The 18,831-nt window shown below is 49.3% G+C and overlaps 8 protein-coding genes across 8 annotated transcripts; 6 read left to right on the top strand and 2 right to left on the bottom strand.

Moving 5' to 3' along the window:
- The first annotated feature begins 108 nt into the window (after positions 1 to 108).
- Positions 109 to 2,532, top strand: QC764_0019550 (uncharacterized protein). The gene is made up of 5 exons (XM_062940046.1): positions 109 to 354; positions 420 to 1,401; positions 1,484 to 1,571; positions 1,629 to 2,094; positions 2,163 to 2,532. Exons 1-5 carry the CDS (start codon positions 291 to 293, stop codon positions 2,462 to 2,464), a joined length of 1,902 nt encoding a protein of 633 aa, XP_062805947.1. The 5' UTR covers positions 109 to 290; the 3' UTR covers positions 2,465 to 2,532.
- A 755-nt stretch (positions 2,533 to 3,287) lies between these two features.
- Positions 3,288 to 5,171, top strand: QC764_116540 (uncharacterized protein). Its single transcript, XM_062942906.1, has 2 exons — positions 3,288 to 3,810; positions 3,873 to 5,171. Exons 1-2 carry the CDS (start codon positions 3,515 to 3,517, stop codon positions 4,894 to 4,896), a joined length of 1,320 nt encoding a protein of 439 aa, XP_062805946.1. The 5' UTR covers positions 3,288 to 3,514; the 3' UTR covers positions 4,897 to 5,171.
- Positions 5,172 to 5,689: 518 nt separating this feature from the next.
- Positions 5,690 to 6,724, top strand: QC764_116535 (uncharacterized protein; the record flags this gene model as incomplete). Its single annotated transcript, XM_062942905.1, has 1 exon — positions 5,690 to 6,724. The coding sequence occupies one exon, from the start codon at positions 5,690 to 5,692 to the stop codon at positions 6,722 to 6,724; it is 1,035 nt and encodes a 344-aa protein (XP_062805945.1).
- Positions 6,725 to 7,151: 427 nt separating this feature from the next.
- QC764_116532 (uncharacterized protein) lies at positions 7,152 to 7,838 on the top strand (the record flags this gene model as incomplete). The annotated part of the gene is made up of 2 exons (XM_062942904.1): positions 7,152 to 7,679; positions 7,734 to 7,838. The coding sequence occupies 2 exons, from the start codon at positions 7,152 to 7,154 to the stop codon at positions 7,836 to 7,838; spliced, it is 633 nt and encodes a 210-aa protein (XP_062805944.1).
- Positions 7,839 to 8,047: 209 nt separating this feature from the next.
- QC764_116530 (uncharacterized protein) lies at positions 8,048 to 9,492 on the top strand (the record flags this gene model as incomplete). Its single annotated transcript, XM_062942903.1, has 4 exons — positions 8,048 to 8,131; positions 8,189 to 8,830; positions 8,897 to 9,295; positions 9,355 to 9,492. The coding sequence occupies 4 exons, from the start codon at positions 8,048 to 8,050 to the stop codon at positions 9,490 to 9,492; spliced, it is 1,263 nt and encodes a 420-aa protein (XP_062805943.1).
- A 117-nt stretch (positions 9,493 to 9,609) lies between these two features.
- On the top strand, positions 9,610 to 10,461 carry QC764_0019500 (uncharacterized protein; the record flags this gene model as incomplete). Its single annotated transcript, XM_062940045.1, has 2 exons — positions 9,610 to 9,748; positions 9,802 to 10,461. The coding sequence occupies 2 exons, from the start codon at positions 9,610 to 9,612 to the stop codon at positions 10,440 to 10,442; spliced, it is 780 nt and encodes a 259-aa protein (XP_062805942.1). The 3' UTR covers positions 10,443 to 10,461.
- A 1,046-nt stretch (positions 10,462 to 11,507) lies between these two features.
- QC764_116520 (uncharacterized protein) lies at positions 11,508 to 12,872 on the bottom strand (the record flags this gene model as incomplete). Its single annotated transcript, XM_062942902.1, has 1 exon — positions 11,508 to 12,872. One exon carries the CDS (start codon positions 12,870 to 12,872, stop codon positions 11,508 to 11,510), a length of 1,365 nt encoding a protein of 454 aa, XP_062805941.1.
- Positions 12,873 to 13,846: 974 nt separating this feature from the next.
- QC764_116510 (uncharacterized protein) lies at positions 13,847 to 16,493 on the bottom strand. The gene is made up of 2 exons (XM_062942901.1): positions 15,172 to 16,493; positions 13,847 to 15,111 (listed from the first exon to the last, which is right to left on the bottom strand). The coding sequence occupies exons 1-2, from the start codon at positions 15,724 to 15,726 to the stop codon at positions 14,101 to 14,103; spliced, it is 1,566 nt and encodes a 521-aa protein (XP_062805940.1). The 5' UTR covers positions 15,727 to 16,493; the 3' UTR covers positions 13,847 to 14,100.
- Between the last annotated feature and the right edge of the window lie 2,338 nt (positions 16,494 to 18,831).

Here is an 18,831-nt window from a genome sequence, read left to right as displayed (position 1 = left end):
CCTCTGATTGGGCTGGACCGAGCCGCTTGTTGATGGGGAGCCTGGGTCCCTATGGTCACATACTGAGGTCAAAAAGAACAGAAAAACCCGTTGGATAGGAATCGATTGTGCATCTTTTGTCATACTTGTCGTTGGTGTTTTGTTATCCTTTTATTGTAAACAAACCCTTTTATCCTCAACCTCCATCAATTCATTCAGTTGCTTTTACCCAGCCGTAATATTCTTTCGCCCCACAGTCAAAGTCCAGAGCATCATTGCATCATTGTCCTTCTAGCTTTCATCAGGTAGCTATGGCAGCAAACAGAGACTTGCCTGATATAACTGTTGCAGTTGACTATGGCACCACATTCACTGGTTAGTTCATGTTCCCCGCAAACCCTTGGTTTCAGAATCAACGAGGGCCTCTAACCTCTAAACAGGAGTCGGATGGCAGCATGTGAAGGAGCCAGATTCCAGCCGCCAAATCATCAGTGACTGGCCCGGGTACAGCGAAAGAACAGACCTGAAAGTTCCATCTGTTCTCTCCAAGAAACTTTTCAAACAGCCTAACGGTCAGGGCGTACGCAAGTGGGGTTTCCAATGCGAGGACTCTGCCGGGACTGCGGAAGAGGATATGAGTGAGAACGACAAATGGAGATACCTCAAAATTTGCCTCGACTCCGACTACCACAAGGAGACCATTGGGCAAAATTTCTCATGGGCTCCTGCAACTATGAAGGAAGTTCACCTCCTCGTTTGCGACTACTTGAGCCATGTTTATTGTCACGTGAAGAAAAGTATCTCTGACGCGCTCCGCTTGGACAATGCGAAGGATTGGGATAATCTCTCAGTTGAGTTCGTCTTCAGCGTGCCAACAACCTGGGAAGGGGTTGGAGGGCAAGAGATTTTGGATGACTTTCTGAAGATCGTCAAAGATGCTGGGTTTGGGTCGGCTCAAAGGCATAGGGTAATGTTGGGTTTGACGGAAGCCGAGGCAGCCGCAGTGGCAACACTCGGCAACACTGGTTCGCCGCTGCTGCATTTCAAAAACGGGGACACTCTTCTATCCATTGACGCTGGGGGCGGCACCACTGACCTTGCGCTTGTCAGGGCTACCAAGACGAAACCACCGGTCATGGAACAGATCCAATCTGTGACAGGAATTGTTGTCGGCTCCAGGTTGATTGACTTGGAGTTTCAGCGGTTAATTGATATTCGGCTCAAGGCTCATCCAGAAGAACAGTCGAAGCTTCCGCTCAACAAGCTTTTATCACTATCGCAGAGTTGTCAATATCGAACGGTGAAGCACAGGTTTGGAGAGCCAGTTTATGACAGAAATTACAAGATTGAGGTTCCCGGCTTAGACCCAAACATTCGCAGTGAGGGTCTAAACATAGAGGGTGGCGCTATGAAGTTCACGAAGTAAGCAACACCTTCGGGTACTTTCTTTTGTCTGTCAACATGGTCCACGGAAAACACTGGTGCTGATTCTAGATGTGTAAAGGGAGGAGTTTCAGGGGCTATTCGATGACCAAGTCGCCATAATACTGCGTACATTAGATGAAGTTGTGGGCAAGTTCCAGGAGACGGTGGTGAGACGCTATTTATATTCGAGTGTTACGTCTATTGCTAATAAACCTGCCTGGTAGCAATACATCATCCTTTCAGGGGGCTTAGGTAGCTCCACCTACGTTTTTAACAAAGTCAAAGAGCACATCGACCGTTCGACTACAAGGGCTTTGCGCAAAGGAGAAACCCAACTCCCAAGGATTGACGATCCACAGCTTGTTGTTGTCCGGGGTTTATTGCTTGAGCAAGCACAAGGAATTCTTCGAAAACGCATTGCACGAGCTAGCTATGGTCTGATCACCTCTCTGCCATATTCCAAAAAAAAGCACTTCGGTGAGGTCAAGCGTACCGATGAGTTAAACCGCAAGGACTATGTTCTTGATCAGATTCGTTGGATACTCAAGAGAGATACCATCATCGACCACGGAAAACAATTCGAGGTTGAAGTTGAACGACGTGAAGACCTGGATCACCCTCTCCAGTGGAAAGACATCATCGTGGTTTCGCGAATTGAAGCTCGCTGGCTGCCCCCGAGCATGCCAACCTGTGAGTGTTCTGCACCTTACCTAGCTACCCATTTGTTGAGTGCTATGGCAGTGTTGACAAGTTACTAGCGATGGCCGAAGCGTTGTATGAGATAGAGGTTGACCTGAACAAAGTTCGAGGGTCAATCCTCAAGAAAACGCGGTCCTGGCCTCTTCCAATAACGAAATACTACGTGTGCCAGTACAAGATTCGGTTGTCAGTCGAGCCTTCAGGGAACATGCAATTTCAAGTTGAATACCAAGGCAATATTGTTCCTGGGAATCATACGCTTCTTCGAAGTAAAATAGAGGTTTGTCACGACTATACTCTCCGCCCTGTCCTCGCTCTGCTAACAATGTATTTCCAGTCCGAATGGGTCGTAGAATCATAAGCAAACCAATGAAAGACGCACTAACAGCGAGACTCGGTGTGATGATGCCTGTCATGGGATGATATCCGGGCTGGGGCTTCTTTTCTGGGCGACATGAGAGGCGGAGAGGTTAAATAGGATACGAGGAAGTTCGAGCAATTTTGGTGGATATTCGCGCGCTTTGTAGGGGAATTCCGGAGGGTTTGATGGGTATAAGAAGACGTCGTGGGCAGTGTATTTCCTTTTACTTTTCTTTTCTTTTCTTTTCTTTTCTTTTCTTCTCTTCTTTATCTAAACAATTGAAGCTTTTACCTATGTCGTACGCCTGTACCCAGCCCTTGTCACACTCGACTATTATAATATGCCTTAAGTCTGTCGGAGGGTTATCGATATAAATTTAAAGCTTTTTTGTTACCATCAAATGTCTTCAACTATCTTTGACTGCTCTGACACCCAACAGCTGAGGAATTTCCATTTTCCGTATAGTGATTGCCATAATTCGTATTTTTCAGCGCAACCAGCACATCATTATCTCTTGGCTTACGAAGGTACACAATAGTTGAACTGTGTGGCCAAGCCAAAATATAGCTGACCACGAACTCTAGGCATCTTGAAGCACAGAAGCAGGCCTGAATTGATCAAAGTGGACCGACAGTTACCGGCTGACGTTGCTGTTTCATGCGGGTTGGGCCGAAACACGGCCCCACCCCTACGGAGCAGGATCGGGGCGGATCTCCGGAACACCCGAGCCGGGAATAACCCTGTTTAGCCGTCGTAATAAAACATCATATAAGTGGGCACTTGTTCTTCGCGGTGATCTGATTGTAATTGACGTGTGAGAATGGCGCAATTTTAGCTTTCTATTCGAAAGACAGAATTCAAAGCATTTGGCCTTGGAAAAAAAGAAAGGGCATCAGCTTTTGAGTCACCCGGGCCCACTTCGGAGTTGGATCGGAGAATCTTGCGAATAAAAGTGGGACGCTCAAAGGGGGTTTGTTTGTTGACCGCTGCCGATTTCCGACTCACCGTGTTGTTTTATACCTTCCGAGTCACTTTCAACCAACAATCAAAATGCATGCTGTGAGGATATTTCCAGGCTGCAGCGGCAGCTTCACTGCACGCTCAGTGCTGATTAGGGAATATCGTCAACGCACAAAATCCTCCTTTCCCGCGGGTCAGTTGGTACGGCAATTCCGCCAGAATGCAACACCAAAAGATGCGGCGGCCGTTGTGGTTGGCGCCGGCCCCGCTGGGATTGCGGTTGTGGGAAATCTCCTGGAACAGATCAAAGACGATGGGAAAATTGTGTGGGTAGATGAGCAGTTCCGAGGGGGAAGAATCAATAAATTTTATCGCGAAGTGCCCGGGTAGGTCTACCTTTTATTCTCATCAAATGCTGGCTTGACTCATCAAACTAACTCAAAGTCAGTAACACTGCGGTAAAGCTCTTTGTTGACTATGCCGAAGCTTTGAAGCCATTTCAACACATTCTCAACACAGAACACAAACCAAATGCCATCACGGCCCTTGAGAAGCTCCCTCAAAGCGGGACCTGCTCTCTCAGCTACGCAGGCGATATGCTCAACTTACTCACTGCCGGGTTGAGGCAACACCCCCGAATCCAGACCGTGGAGGGAAAAGCTAACTCGGCTCATCTCGACCCCCAGTCTAAACGCTGGACTCTCACCACGACCTCCGAATCATCATTAACCACAAGCCCACTGGTAGTCTACTGCACAGGCGCTTTCCCATCCACCACTCCCCTCCCACCCTCCAGTCCACCAACGATACCCCTCGACACAGCTCTCACCCCATCCATCCTATCCACCACCATCCCCCGCGACCAAGCTTTCACCATCGGCGTAATAGGCGGCTCCCACTCTGCCATCCTGGTGCTGATGAACCTCTACAAACTTACAACCACAAGCCACCCATTACTCAAGATCAAATGGTTCACCCGTCACCCCACCCTCCGATATGCCGTCCAGAAAGACGGCTACATCCAATACGACAACACGGGCTTGAAGGGCAGAGCTGCAGAGTTTGGAAGAACACAACTTGACGGGGACGTGTTACTCAATAGCGACGCAGGCAAATTCATCACACGAATCGACTGCTCGGGAGGGAAAGAAAAGGAATGGTCATTGCTAGAGAAGGAGTTGAAAGATTGCCAAGGGGTGGTGCAGGCTGTAGGGTATACCCCAGCTCCCATTCCTGAGGTGAGGATAGGGGATGGGAAAGAGGTCGTGAAGCTGGGGAAGGATGCGAGGACAGGGGCTTTCTATGCGGAGGATGGGGAAAAGAAGCCGATTGGGCTGTTTGGAGCGGGTATTGCATTCCCGGAGGAGGTTGATACGCCGGAGGGGGAGAGGGAGTATGCGGTGGGGATGTGGAAGTTTATGAAGTTTTTGAAGAGGGTTGTGCCGGAGTGGGTGAAGGGGAGCCGGGCTTAGAGCACGATGGTAATAACTTGTTTATGATCCAACTATCTGAACAGGATGAACTTGAATGCGCGAAGAAGCAATTGTGTTGTGACGTGGAAGCAGAAAAAAAAAATGAGCATTCGCTCTGGTGCCATTGACGGCACAGCCAGGAAACGAGGAGTTCATACCAGTCATGTAGCACAACGTGATGTCTCGAAGCCACAACTCTTGGAGCATAACGTGAATTGGATTGTTCTTCTCTTATTGGCTGAAGCTTATTATTCCTCAACACTGAGGCCTAGTGGGTGTGGGGGTAAAAATGCTACCCGCGTTATGGACAAAATAATAACAGGGGTGTGTTGGGATTTCTTTCTTGTCAGCCACTGACGGCTGTCGGGTCATCTCCATGAAGTGGGACCCCACGCTTTCAGAACCCAAACACTGTTCCAACATGGAGCTTGAATGCCAATTGTCTGACTACCTAGCTGTCAATGCATGCATGCAGTATGCATTTGAAAGCCGCCATTGGGGTGAGATCAAAACCTGGATGAGCAGAAGGTTACGTACGGGTTTCCGAGTCTGACAGAGGAAAGGCGGATCTCCCGCCAGTACGGTCCCGAGTTACAATGATCTGATGGAACGGTCAGTCCATGGACGTAATCCTCCGCCTAATGGGTTTGTTATAGGTACGCTTTGCTCTTATATTGCATGCTTCTCGTCTGTTTTGGTCTTCTCGCTCAAGTTATTTTTCCCTCACGAACTCAGATTGATGAGGTTTTATTCTTGCCGCTATTGAGTTGGCCACATAGTTTTCGTCAGCAACATGACATCCTCAGGCAGTCACGATGGGATGGCTTCCTCCCTGGTAGCAGAGCTCCATCCAAACGAAGAGCCAGAAAATTCCACCAACATCGAATTTTCAAAGAGGAGCCAGAACCCAGGAATAAGCATCGATGTCGTTGCTGTTACTTCTGATGCTACCATCACCGGCAGGGCCACATCCGCTGAACAACAAGCCATGACAGAGTCCATCCTTATAACGGAGGACTTGGGTGTTGAAACTTTAAGATGTCGGAATGAAAATACTCAGAGGTCGTCCGAGCCCATCGAGAAAGAACAAAAAAATTTCGAGTTGTGGCAACGTGGGGCCAGTGACAGCCAAGATCTCACCGGAGAAGGTTCGGCTTTGACAATCAACAGAGAGCTAGGGTTGGTTGAGGGCTACGAACTCGAGGTCTTACACGAACCAAGGCCTCCAAATATTCCCAAGGCAGACGTCGTCATTGTTAGCGGGAGTGGACAAGCTTGGGAGGTTCCGTGGACTTTTCAAGAGAAAACACCCCACCCAACCCATCAAGCACCTGAAATGCCAAAGAGGGGAGTTTTGGACAACAACAAGATGCTGCCTCGTGATATTGGTAGCTGGGGCCGGATAATGAACTTTCACTGGCCCTGGAACTTCCTTGCCGACATCTCCGATGATGAAGTCAACAACTTTCTCGCTAAAACAGCTGACAGACTTCTGACTCAACTACGGAAGATTCGCAAAGACAAATCCGAAAGCAGTGATTTCCTCGTCCTCATGGGAACTGGGTTTGGGTGTTGCATTATCTACAAGCTTATCGTTAACCTTCATTCGGTCGGCCCTTTGAAGCAGACTGTGCTGGATGAAATTGCCAGCATCGTGCTAGTGGATTCCCCAGATCCACGAGGTCCACCGAGTTTGCTTGAAACTTTTAGTGACTTTTACCATACGATCTTGGAAAGAGAGCTGTTTACTGCTTCGCTTTATCAAGAGTTGTCGCCTGACGAGGTGTGTACTTTCTCGTCCACGCCTACCTACCCCTTCGTGCGCTAACGTTGGCTAGGATCTGTTGGATTTCATCACTGACCTCTCCGACAGCGCCGTTTACTCACGCCCAAAGCGAGACTTGAGATCGGATGGAAGATTTCCTATGGATCAAAGTTATGAATATCTTGTCAACCGCATACGTTGTGGCCTCGTTCTTATATGTGTTTCTGACTGGATATCTGGAATCGGAGTGACTCCAGAGGCGGAACGGCCAGGGAAAAAAATAACATCGAAGAGGAAAAAGAAAAGGAGGCAACTGAGAAAAGACAGATCGATTGTTGACGGGTTCCTCGCCAAATTGATCGAGGAATGCACGGAAAGCGGGTTCCAGCTCGAATCAGCGACAGATCCCTTCGGCCTAACCGCTCTGCACCGAGCGGTCATGTCTGGCAATGAGCCAGCCGTCCAGCGGCTGGTTTCGACATTCCCAAATATGGTCGACGTCGCGGATAAAGATGGCCGTATCCCACTGCACATTGCAGTCATGAAAGCCTCTCGTACTGGCCAGCAAAAGTCAACATGGGAAGCGATTATCCAAAAGCTTGTCAGTACTTTGACACCCAGGCAAACAGCTGGCGCAAATCCTAAGGACCACCGAGGTTTCACACCGTGGGACTATGCAGAGAGGGCGATGGGACAGCACAGAATGTGGCTGAAGAAGCTGAAGATTCATGACCTACGAACCGGAGCAACAGCAGCACAACATGAGAGGCTTGAGGCATTGGTCGCTCCTCCGCAAGACTCAGACCAATATGTAGCTTGCCGTAAAGCAGAAGCCACACTGGTTCAATTCTACATCCAGGATTCCACTGGCGACAAAACCGAAAAGTTCGAAATGCAGCATCCGGATGTCTACAAAGTCCTCTACAACCCACAGTACCAGGCCCACATCATTTTTGATCGAAACAGAATACGGTCTCTCACATCGACTTGCCGGTGGATTCATCTACCGGCAACGAATGTAAGTGCTTGTGCCTCGGTTTGCAAGCCGTTGCTAACGATACCGCAATAATAGGAGAAATGGGCCCAGGTGAATACCTTCACTTTTTGTTTTTTTGTTGATAGGGCTAGGACTGACCGTATTGGTTCAGGATCTTTTCACCAGCCTGAAAATCATTGACAGATCTATGCAGGATCGGCACCATCAGGGTATGGTTCCCGTGCACTTGTAACTTTACGCTACCAATGATCACTGGCTTCTAGACTAACGAATGTTGAAAAAGGGACCCAAATTTATGACAGATTCATGATGTCAGGCAGCCACGGATATACTCAGGTACAAATGGACTTGACACTTCATCCACATCTTGTGGTAGGTGCAAAGAAAATATGCTGACAGTCAGATCACAGGCGCTTGAAGGGAACCCAAACCAAGGCAGTTCCCGCATAGAAAGACGAGCCATAGCTTTATTCGTATGATAACATATCTCCGACCACGCAACACACAAATTCTCTAACACTGTAACAAAGATTCCGATACTCGGCTTTGGGACGCACAGTTCTCAGAAAAACCTGGCCGCATTAATGAAAGGAGAGTACCCTTCAATGAATCAACAAGAATCACGTTTCAGACGAGAGAAGTCTAGGACATTCACTAGAATGCGCCAAGAGCCAACCGAAACCTTCACTGAGCGACCGGGAGAACCACTTATGACTCTGCTTCTCCGAGGGTATTTGAGGCCCAGAAGGAACGACACCTCACTTCACTGCCGACGTACTCTTGCTCAGTTCACTTATCGTACCCTCGAGAGTACTCAGGAAAGGGATGACAATCAGGTTATGCTGAAGTGGAGTAGGAAACACCGCCACGATATAAACTCCTCCAAATATCCTCTACTTATGGTAGACCAACTCTGGCTATGGATTCTGGACGACAAAGATAACACAGTTGTCACATGCTGTCCTGATTCCGACTCCGATCATCCGACAACGAACGATAGCCTTTTGTATCACATGCGAGCGAGGCTCAAGTCGAAAAACAGCCGTCCCCTCATTCAATCTGGGCTGGAATTGGCAAATTTGATCATCAAGTGCAGCGTCACGTTTCTGCGCCGGCAGGGACCCCTGCATGCCTCACTTCAGGAAACATTTGAGACCAGTATAAACGAGATTGTACGTCTTCGTTAAAACATCATCATAAGAGTGCGGAATTCCTGCTAACTGTATTTTTTTGACAAGTCCAATGAGCTATCACAGCAGTTCAAAAGCTTCCAGGAGCTGGTCAAAAGGCTTGACGCCAAGAAGATAACCCAGCGAGAGAAACTCAAACTTACCGACAAACTCTTTGAGCTTACCAAGGAAACTGCCCTTGTGTCTAACATCATGGATATCCAAAATGAACTCAAGACAATCAGGAGTGTTTTTCTCGCCCAACAAGAAGCCATCAGGCAGTTCCGAGAGCTGGCGCCCATGTTTTCCAGCTGTTCGACATCAGCTGAGACAAACCAGCCAAAGAAGAAGAAGGCTATGAGAAAACCTTTACGGGAAAATCAAGTCAAGGATAATGTTAAGCTGATAAAGTCGAACATTGAGGCGGTGGATGAACTGGCTAGGGATGCCGAGAACATACACAGAGAGGTATGGGGAGGATCTCATCCGTGATTAATGTTTGTCGGACGTGACTAATCCTGAACTAGCTGAATAACCTGCTCGATCTCAAGCAGAAGCTTGCCAACGTCTGGGAGGCCAGATTCGCGCGGATTGGCACTGAACAGGCTCATCGCCAGGGGAATGTACGTCGTATTTTAATCCAGTTCAAGCTGTGCTACCAGTGATGGATAACTGATCTCGGCGGAATTAGATCACATTGGTGTTTACCCTTGTCACCCTCTTTTTCGTGAGTAGTTAAAAGTCTTTGTTTCCGTCGCACATTTGGACAAATTTATTTGACAATGGACAACATCTTGCTGATTCCGCAGCTTCCCCTGTCTTTCATGGCAAGCGTACTGGCCATCCAGCTTGATATCTATCCCCACTCTGCCGAAACAGGAGAAGTTCTGTGGCCAGCTCGTCAAGCCTTTGGATACCTGAGTGAGTTTAAGTCGCCCCAGGTAATATCCCCCATTCGACTGACCCTCTTCTAGTTGGAATCTCATTTGCTGTAATCTTTCCGCTCATTTTCATCGCCTTCAGAGTCAACCCCATAGCAGGGTTCTTCTCAACCTACATCTGGGCCCAACCACGCGAGCCTGACGAAGAGCCAATCTACGTCCCACTTTCCCCTAAACTGAAAGATTTTCATACCCATATTCCTGGCCTACGGCGCTTATGGGAGTGGCGTAGGTATCTCTCTGCACAATCGGGGACCTCGTCCTCCAACACTGGAATGGTGTCCAGTGACCTCCAGGGTGAGAAGTGGAGTAGTGCTGTTGAGACAGACTACCCTCTTCATAGGTGGGGCTTGGGGCTGAGGAGGGTGTTCAGACGGAAGGCGATGGAGGATCTGGATGGTGGGAATGGTAAGCAGGGGAGTGAACATGGTGGGAAGTATGATGGTGATGACTTAGGACAGGTGCGGAACTATAAGCAGACAATGGCGTATGGTGCGATGAAGGAAACGGTGAAGGAAGTAAGAGGAGGCGACGATGAGGTGCAAGAAGAGAGTAAAGGGAAACTAAGAGGTGCTGTTGATGGGGTGACGGAGCGGATGAAAGCAAGCGTGTCGAGACGGCGGGTAGTTGCGAGGGTGGATTTGGAGAAGGGGGACTTGCGGCAGGATCACTGATGAATTGGGGGGATACTGGGGATCAGGAAGATATGATGCGTTGAGTTGCAAGTGCATGAAATAATTCTACGGTGGTTTTTAACGTCTTCAAGTAATAGTGAATGTGGGCATGTTTATTGCCCTGGTTGGCTTGTCCGGGAATTTTAGTTAATGAGGTCTATTAAGATTCTGTCATTATATGCGGTAGGTAAGCTCAAGATCGGGCAGTCTACCTGTGGGTGAGACTGAAGCTGCCTATTCCTTACCACAGCATACCGCCATCGCAGCTCTCTTCCAGACAGTATGTCAGACGTGTGTTAAGGGCCTATGGCTGAGTACAGGCGTAGGGCACAGGTAAGAGATTGAATTGTCAGATCAAGAAAAGAAAAGGAAGATGAGATAAACTGCCCACGACGTTTTGTTATACCTGTCAAACCCTCCGGACTTCCCCTACAAAGCGTGCGAAATATCCATCAAAATTGTCCGAACCTCCTCGTATGTACTCGTATCTCCTTCAACCTCCTGCCTCCTCCGTCAATCGCCGGCCAAATAACTCTAATCCGAAAGGCATCCCATAACAACGTGCAGGTGACTGGTGCTACTATAGTCCAAGCCTCTTGAAGGAAACACTCAGGGAAGAAAGAAGATACAAATTCACGTTCAGAAAATTGGGAAGCACGTTCGCAAACGAAACGGCAGAATTCCCTTCCTGTGTTGGCGAGCGGTCTGTATTGACTGGAAGTCGCACCCAAAGAACTTTGGGAAATGCTGAAATAGCTTGCAAGGTGATGGCCAGGGTACGCCATGGTGTTGTTACATGAGTTCGCTAAGATGGATACATTGTAGAGTGCATCTGGGTATCAACAGCGTCTTTTGGGAGAGAAGACAGATCTCGAATTTGTTGGATAGCATAGCGTGCGAAAGAATGGATTAATCGTAACATTATCAACTGTTAGTATATACAAAGTCAGATTTCAAGGGGATAGTTGACTACTGACCGCGGCCTCGAGAAAGAGCAAAGGGGTAATCGATGACAAAGGCTCAGGGCCTTATTTATACTTCAGCCACCACCTCCTAGCTACCACGTTATATGCCATGGCTCTTAAACAGCCCTATGAACTGGTGGACTAATTGCTTGGCACGGCTTTTAGAATTCAGTTTAGCGTTCGGCTTGGCCTGGCTCTGAAAGCGAGGCTCAGAAGGCCTATTTTTGAACGAAAAGTTCACGCCCTTAGTGTCGTTCTCAGTCCTGTAAATCCACCAACCAACCACAGGCTGGATCGTGTCCCGCAGAGGTGTAACTCTACCAGAAGCTGATGCAGGTGCAGAGTCGTCCACGCCAAATCGTTCGTTATATGTTATCCCTCGAATGCCCACCGATCCCGCCACCATCCGGCTGTGTATCTCATCACCGAAGTACACAATTTTAACCGGAACTGCAGCGAAGCCGTTAGGAATCTCCTCCGTCTTAGCATAGCCATATTTGACTCCGTCAAGGGTCAGTCTGCTGGGCCAGTTGTTATCGCCATCGTACGTGCACTGGCCCAGCGAATCCCAGAAACAAAAGGCTGAGATCCAGCCGGTGAGGTCATCCGTCCCGCTATCGGACTCTCGATCTACGGAGCGGGCCCAGAAACTGAGCACATCCGGGTCTCTTGGGTTGTCGAAGCTGGCGATGAAGCGGCGGATGATGGGGCCAAGCAACAGGCCAAATGTTGTGGGCTCCTTGCCGAGACGGGGCAAACCATCGAGTCGTTTGAGAATCTTCTCGTAGTCCTCGCGCTCACCCAGAAGGGTCACGGAGGGCATACCACAGCACGTGTAACAGCTGTAAGCGAAGTATTCCTTTAGCCCGCCCATCATAAGGATGCTGCCAACCACGAGATCGTTGTCGGTAGTGGTGGTGAAGTTGGGGATGATCCACTGACGAAAGTCTGGGTCGAGCACATTCTCCTGGAGTAGGTGCGTCATCTTCTTGGCAAAGATGCCAAAGTCAACGTTCTCGAGACCACCGCCTTGATCGTCCATCTCAATCGAAAGTTCCTTCTTGCCTTCGTGGGCTACAAATAGGGAGCGTAGAGCTTCGGCGTTCTTGTTCATGTAGAAACTGAACTGTGTGAGAACGGCGAACCAGATGTCCTCGGGACGGAGGACAACATGGTGATGATAGCTGTACGCATGAACCATGGTGTTGACGAAGCCGTTATTGGAAGGCGAGACGAAGCTGTCGGCCAAGTCCTTATCGTCGAAGGCGAGGGAGCACTGGAGAATGCCTTTGCTCTGGCTATGCTCTTCGCGCGACACTCCAGCGAGGAGGGCACTCGAACTAGTCGCCTTAGGGTTCACGTACTGGGGCCCTGTCTCATTCTCACGTCGAAAGGAACTATCAACCTTGAGCTCTCGGTCCCACGCCTCGGGCCATGTGTTCCCGGTCTTGATTGTGACAGGCATGACGTCTACGGTCTATGTGCCAACTAGGTACGGTAGGTATGGGTGGAAGAAACGGAGGAATAGCGTACTGAACCCGTCTTTTATATATTAAGTGTCGGCGAGGGTTAATTGAGCGACGCAGTCAATCGAAGGAAGTTGCGATCTGGCATTGTCGAGGTTACGCGCCTTTGCTAGCACTAGGCAGCAGCATGCGGGGACAGGTCCACTATCTGGCCCCTAACCCTTGATCTCGGAGCAAGGTGCCTAGGTATATCAATAAGGAAATTTGCGGTTGAAATTCAACAAAAAAGGCCCCATGGCGCAGTGGTCTTGAGTGTTTATCACATAGGATTCTATTGATAAAATTACCCGCAGTGCTTAGCGTTCTATATCTGCAGAGTTCGAGTCCAATGTGTGTCACCTCCTGCCGATGTCCCCCCCGAGCACCACTTTCATCTGGTTCACTTTCATTTTTTTTTTTTTGATTATGACCATGTAAGTAGGCAGGTACACGGCATCGGTTGCCTTGAGATGTTGATTTTTTTTCTTGTTGTCGTTGAAGAATACAAGCAAACGCACCGCAGTAACCCCGTGCAAACAAAGGGCATCGTCAGCTCTCCTGGTAATAAACGGCTTTCTGGCGTGTGTAAGCTGTCAAGATAAAGTTGCTCTGCGTTTGCAAACGGTACTTCAACAATCACAAGCGCCGAGTGTATCATCCAAGCCTCTAGATAATGAAGTTTGCATGGTAAAAAAAGAAAGCTTGGGCGGTGATGAAAAAGGACTGGGTAATGATAAAACTTTTGAGGGTTGGGCTCAGATGAGGATAATCTGTCTGTCATGTAAGAGCTGTCTTAATCATTTGTATTACTGATTACGGATATTAAGTTTTTCTGTAGGTAATTAGGTACTTCCTCGCCGAGTCATATTCTTTTCTTCTGTGGGCTTTTTTCCCTGTTCACTAGGACTGCATCACTGCATCGATTTATGTCATGCAACAAATATCACCACATTAACACGAGACAAGTACCGCTATGCAGTATCCGAGGAAGTGAAACAGATAAAAATGTATGAGTGACATATACGAGTCCCTTGTGTGACATTGCTATGCTCAACTAACAAAGTAAATCCAAATGATCGTGGCTACAGCATAAGATGAGCAATATTGCTGCGCATGGTATCCCAAACAAACTAAAAAGAAAAAAACGCGAGCAAAACACACCTGTTTCATGAGTCACGATAATATCGCTTAGTTGGGAGTAGGAGTGGGAAGAGCCTCATCGTCCTCTTCGTCTTCCACGTCAGTCTCAACGGGAGGCTCATCCTCCACGTCGGTGTCAGTGGGCTCAGCATCCACGGCAGTGGACACAGGTGTGGGCTCCTCATCCTCCTCGTCACCGCCGGGGAGAGTGGAAGTGGGAGTTGGGGTCTCAGTGGTAGCAGTGGACTCCCCATCATCCTCTTCTTCAACAGGGAGGGTAGGTGTAGGAGTAGGTGTGGCAACAGTCGATGTCGTGGTTTGGGGAACAGTAGCATAGTACAGGTTCAACCGGTCAACAGCACCGCAGAGCTGTGTCGAGTCACCGGCGCACCGGAAAGTGCAATCGCTAGCAGGTGCCACCTCTCCGAAGAGGGTGTTGCCACAGAAGCATTCCCTGCCGAACTCGACACCAAAGAAGTTGAAGTCCTCGCAAATGGCGGCGCATGTCTCGACAGTCATGTTGTCGCTACGCTCCACGACATCGCGAAGGGAGCGGTCGCCAACCTGATCGGTCCAGCAGGCCTGGTAGTTGAAGCCGGGAACGCTGAGTGGGCTTTCCGGATCCGGGAGACACTGGGCGTTGGAGTAGACGTTCAACCTGTCGGCGTCGCCGCAGACCTGGTTGTAGTTGCCGGGGCAACGCATCGCGCACTCGGCCTGGGGAACCTCCTCGGCTGTTGGCTCCAGTGTGTCACCGCAGTAGCATTCTTCCGCAAATGAGACGCCAAAGTAATCGTATCCGGAGCAGGAGGCCGCACACTTCTCCAAGGTCATCTGTGAGTCGTAGGTGGTCTTGCCTCTGAGCGAACGCTGACCAACGGCATCGGTGAAGCAGCCAGTGTATTCGAAGTCGCCAACATTTTCAGGGGAAGGAAGAGGGGATCCCCAGACATTGATCCGGCCGCCGGCACCGCAGAGCTGAGAGTCGTCTCCGGAGCAAGGGAATGAGCAATCTGTTTCAGGGGCAGGGTTCTTTGGCTTGGAGTTTCCACACCAGCACTACAGAGACGAAGTCAGTGTTTAACTCTAATATTTATGCAGGGCAACGACAAGACTTACCTCTCTGCCATACTCGAGACCAAAGTAAGAATAGTTGGAACAGTGGGCAGCACACTTCTCAGCTGTCATATCACTGGCGCCCAGGAGGTTGTTGGGGAGCACACGGGGTCCCTCGTCAACAAAGCAACCGAGGTAAGGTGTGCTCAGGGTGGCGGGTGCTCGGGGAACGTAGAGTCCGTTGGTGTAGAGGTCGACACGGTTACCGGCGCCACAATTCTGTGCTGGGTTGCCAGCGCATGGCATAGAGCACTGGGTATCACTGACGGGCTGGGCAGTGTAGGAGTTTCCGCAGTAGCACTCACGGCCAAATTCGAGAGCAAAGTACTTGTGCCTAAAGCAGAAGGACGCACAGCTCTCGACGGTCATGGCATCACTGGCGTAGGTAGAGGCGGACAGAAGACGTTGGCCATTGACGTTGCTGACGAAGCATCCATTGCGGGTTGACGAAGTGCCCTGGCGTTTGAAGACATTGCCGTGAGGGACGGCCTGAGAAGCGGCAATAAGGCAAAAGAGAGACACAGCCCGCAGGCCAGAAGATGAGCGAGTGGAAGCCATTGCTAGATTGTCTTGCACAGTTAACGAGAGGCAATGCGGTGCGGTGATGAAGAGAGCGCTGGGGGTCCGGGATTATGGATGATAGCAGGGAAGGGGCACTGCCCATTTATCTGTGTTGATTTCCAACCCTCATCGAACCTCTGTTGCTCTTGGGGGACTTGGCTGACAAGCTGCAGGAGGGAAATTGGAGTTCGATAGTGTCGACTCCATCATCATTCAAGGTCAGGGGTCTGGGGCGCGCCACCTCGCGTGTCTTGCATTCTGTGGAGTCGGCGCCTCCCAGCGCCGCACATGACTGTGGAATGCAGCACAAAACCGGTCAATAAATCTGATTTCCATAATCTCTTCCTTACAGGTGGCGTTTATGCCAAAACTATTGGGGAAAATAAATTCGCGCTGGTCGTGCAGCAAAGCTGTAGCTGCTGTGGGCTGGGCTCGGACGTTGTGGTCCCAAACGGGGATAGACGAGACCAAGCTGTGGATTCAGCTGGTGCTGGAGACTAGCCCTAGCCGGATTCGGAACGGGCGGACGAACTTGACCGGACCGTTGGGTCTAGGAATCTAGAAGAAATCGTAAGACAGAAAATTCCAGGCAGTCGGATTCTTCATGTGATGTGTCTTGCTGGAATGCCGGTGGGGACCAGATGGAACTCTCCTCTTCGAGGGATGATAGACCTGATCGGTGGTGTTTGACTCATCCCAAAGACAGCGACAAACACCGATAGAAAGTAAACATCGCCAACAAAACACAGGCTGAAACCTTGACAAGACACCTGTCACTGTCAAAGCTCCCCAAAAACGTGGGAAACCGAAACAAGCTTTTTTCTCGGACGAGCGACCGGTGCTGCCCCACAAAAACAGCAATTGGGAGCTTCAATTGGCTGCAGTCCGCTAGCCCAGTGGGTCACACAAACACGATGTCATCCTTAATTGGACCGCAGGGACCCGCCATCTTGCGAGAGCCAGCTCCACTTTCCACTTCATCGAGAATTGGGCCAATCTTGTGATGCACACGATGCTACCATGATCCAGCCTTGGGAAAATCGGCTCGAAAGATCCTGCCGAGGCCTCGTCTGACTCTTTCTGCTAGTGTCTCGGCTTTGTGGCTTTTTTGGGTCTTCTGGATGTTCTATTCTTGTTCATCACATTCCTCAGCAATCATGTCTGGCCCAAGCACATGGTCGACGATCCAGATGACTCGATGTCTCAAATACCAACCTCGAAGAATGGCCCAGAATCAGCAATGATCTGTATATACTAGTCAAATATGTTCCCTTGCCTCGTGTCGGGGATATGCTCTCGGCCTTCTGTTGGCCCAGGCCCTCAATCAATGTCTCGGTGCCTTCACCGAGTCTGAGGATTCATACCAGAACATCATGAAGAAAGCCAACTCGGAGCCTTATCAGTGACTTATGACTCGAGTAGGGTCATTTGGAAGGTGAAGTCTCATGAATGTGACTGAGGTCACCAGGAAGTTCCAGGGCAGTGCACTTGGTTTTCTCCCCGAGCCGACATTTTTGGGATTTCCTCACCGCCAGGTCTGCCAGGAATGAAAGTCGTAATAGTCTAGAGCCTTGCTTCAGGTTCAAGTTCCTCCGACGATAGCCACGGCACTGGGGTTCCTTGCTTGACTCTTTGGGAAGCAAGCACTGGGTTAAATCGCGACACGCACATGCCACCTCCAGTAGGTGCGTCAGGAATGGGTAAGGGGTGTTGGGGAAGACTTTCGATGGAAGGACACGAAACAAATCAATAATATTGGTTCTTTCAATCCAACATCTTTTCAGATCAAGTGCTCGGCCATTCTCTCATTTATACTTTGAAAAAGTGCACCTGAGAATGTGGAACTTCTACCCTGAATAAAGAAAGCAAGTGGGTAGGAATGTCTTGATTCTTCAGCCGAGCACATCTGAATTTAGTCAATTCAAAATTACAATAGCGCGCCCAGGGGGTGCCAAGGTTGATTAAAGACGTGATTGTTTTGATGACACTGGGCCATTTGACCATCCATTGCAACTAGGATTTGCTGAAGTCAACGTTTGTACAGCGTCCCTTGTTTTCTCATAGTCTTCTCATCGGCATCCTCAGGTCGAATGCTACTTTCCTCCCCGTCTCTACACACTTTGCTTCTTTCCGACATCTCCTTCATAATATTCCCAATGTGCGTTTTCGTGATCCTTATCTCCGCCTCCACTCTTTTGCACTTGGAAATAACTAAGCCAAGTGTTTTTCCAGTATCTCCTTTCTCCGCATTGCCACCTTCTTGCTTGTTCTCGACCCCATCAAGGTACTCCATCTTTTGCAACACGTCTGTAGCGCTGGTGGAGACACTCTGGGCCAGATGATCACACCGGTCTCTCTGCAATTCGCAATACAGACCAAGCATGAGGGAGGAGTGACTACTTACTTTGGAGAGGCCTTTAGCAAATTCTGAATGAGTCCCTTTTGTCTGTCATCACAGTTGAAAATAATGCCAAGGGTGAGTCGAGTTTGAGGAAAGTATGTTGCAGTCATGGAGCAATTCTGAGGCCAATCTCTGGAGGTCGTAACGGCGGTGAAGGTCTCCAAAGTTTGACCATCAAACTCCTCCGTAAAGAAGCTAGCACATGCCTTATTGCCATTCATCGCATGTTGTATCGAGTTGTGGATGTAAAAGTCGTCAACAATGGAAACCCAGTCGTTTATCTCAAAAGGGAGGTATGAGTGGTGTTCCGACTCGACTGTGCTCACGCCAGCGCTTCCTCCTTCTTTTTTGACCGGACTCGACAAACGTTCAATCGTGCCATCAGTGACTAGTCGAAAAACCGCTGTCACAGTGGCAACCAACAAAAGTTCAAACCCCTGCAAAACATCACCTGAAGCAGGTTTCTCGGGCCTGGGGTCTTGTGCAAAGACAGGGCTCTAGTACGCATAATTAAAAGCTGTCAGCTGGTGACAATCAGGAGTTACATAATTGCGGAAATCGTCACCATACCAGATAGACACGCAAACAACTAGGTGCTTGACACCACGACAGAGTGGTGGAACATTAATATTCATCATTCCCTAGTACACGGTCAAACTTACAGTCCCATGCATGCCTAGTACCTTGCAGAAATCGTCTGG

Source organism: Podospora pseudoanserina, chromosome 1, assembly GCF_035222485.1.
Source record: "Podospora pseudoanserina strain CBS 124.78 chromosome 1, whole genome shotgun sequence".
Classification (NCBI taxonomy): domain Eukaryota; kingdom Fungi; phylum Ascomycota; class Sordariomycetes; order Sordariales; family Podosporaceae; genus Podospora; species Podospora pseudoanserina.
The sequence above is the reverse complement of the archived record's forward strand: the minus strand, read 5'-3'. Positions and strand labels throughout refer to the sequence as shown.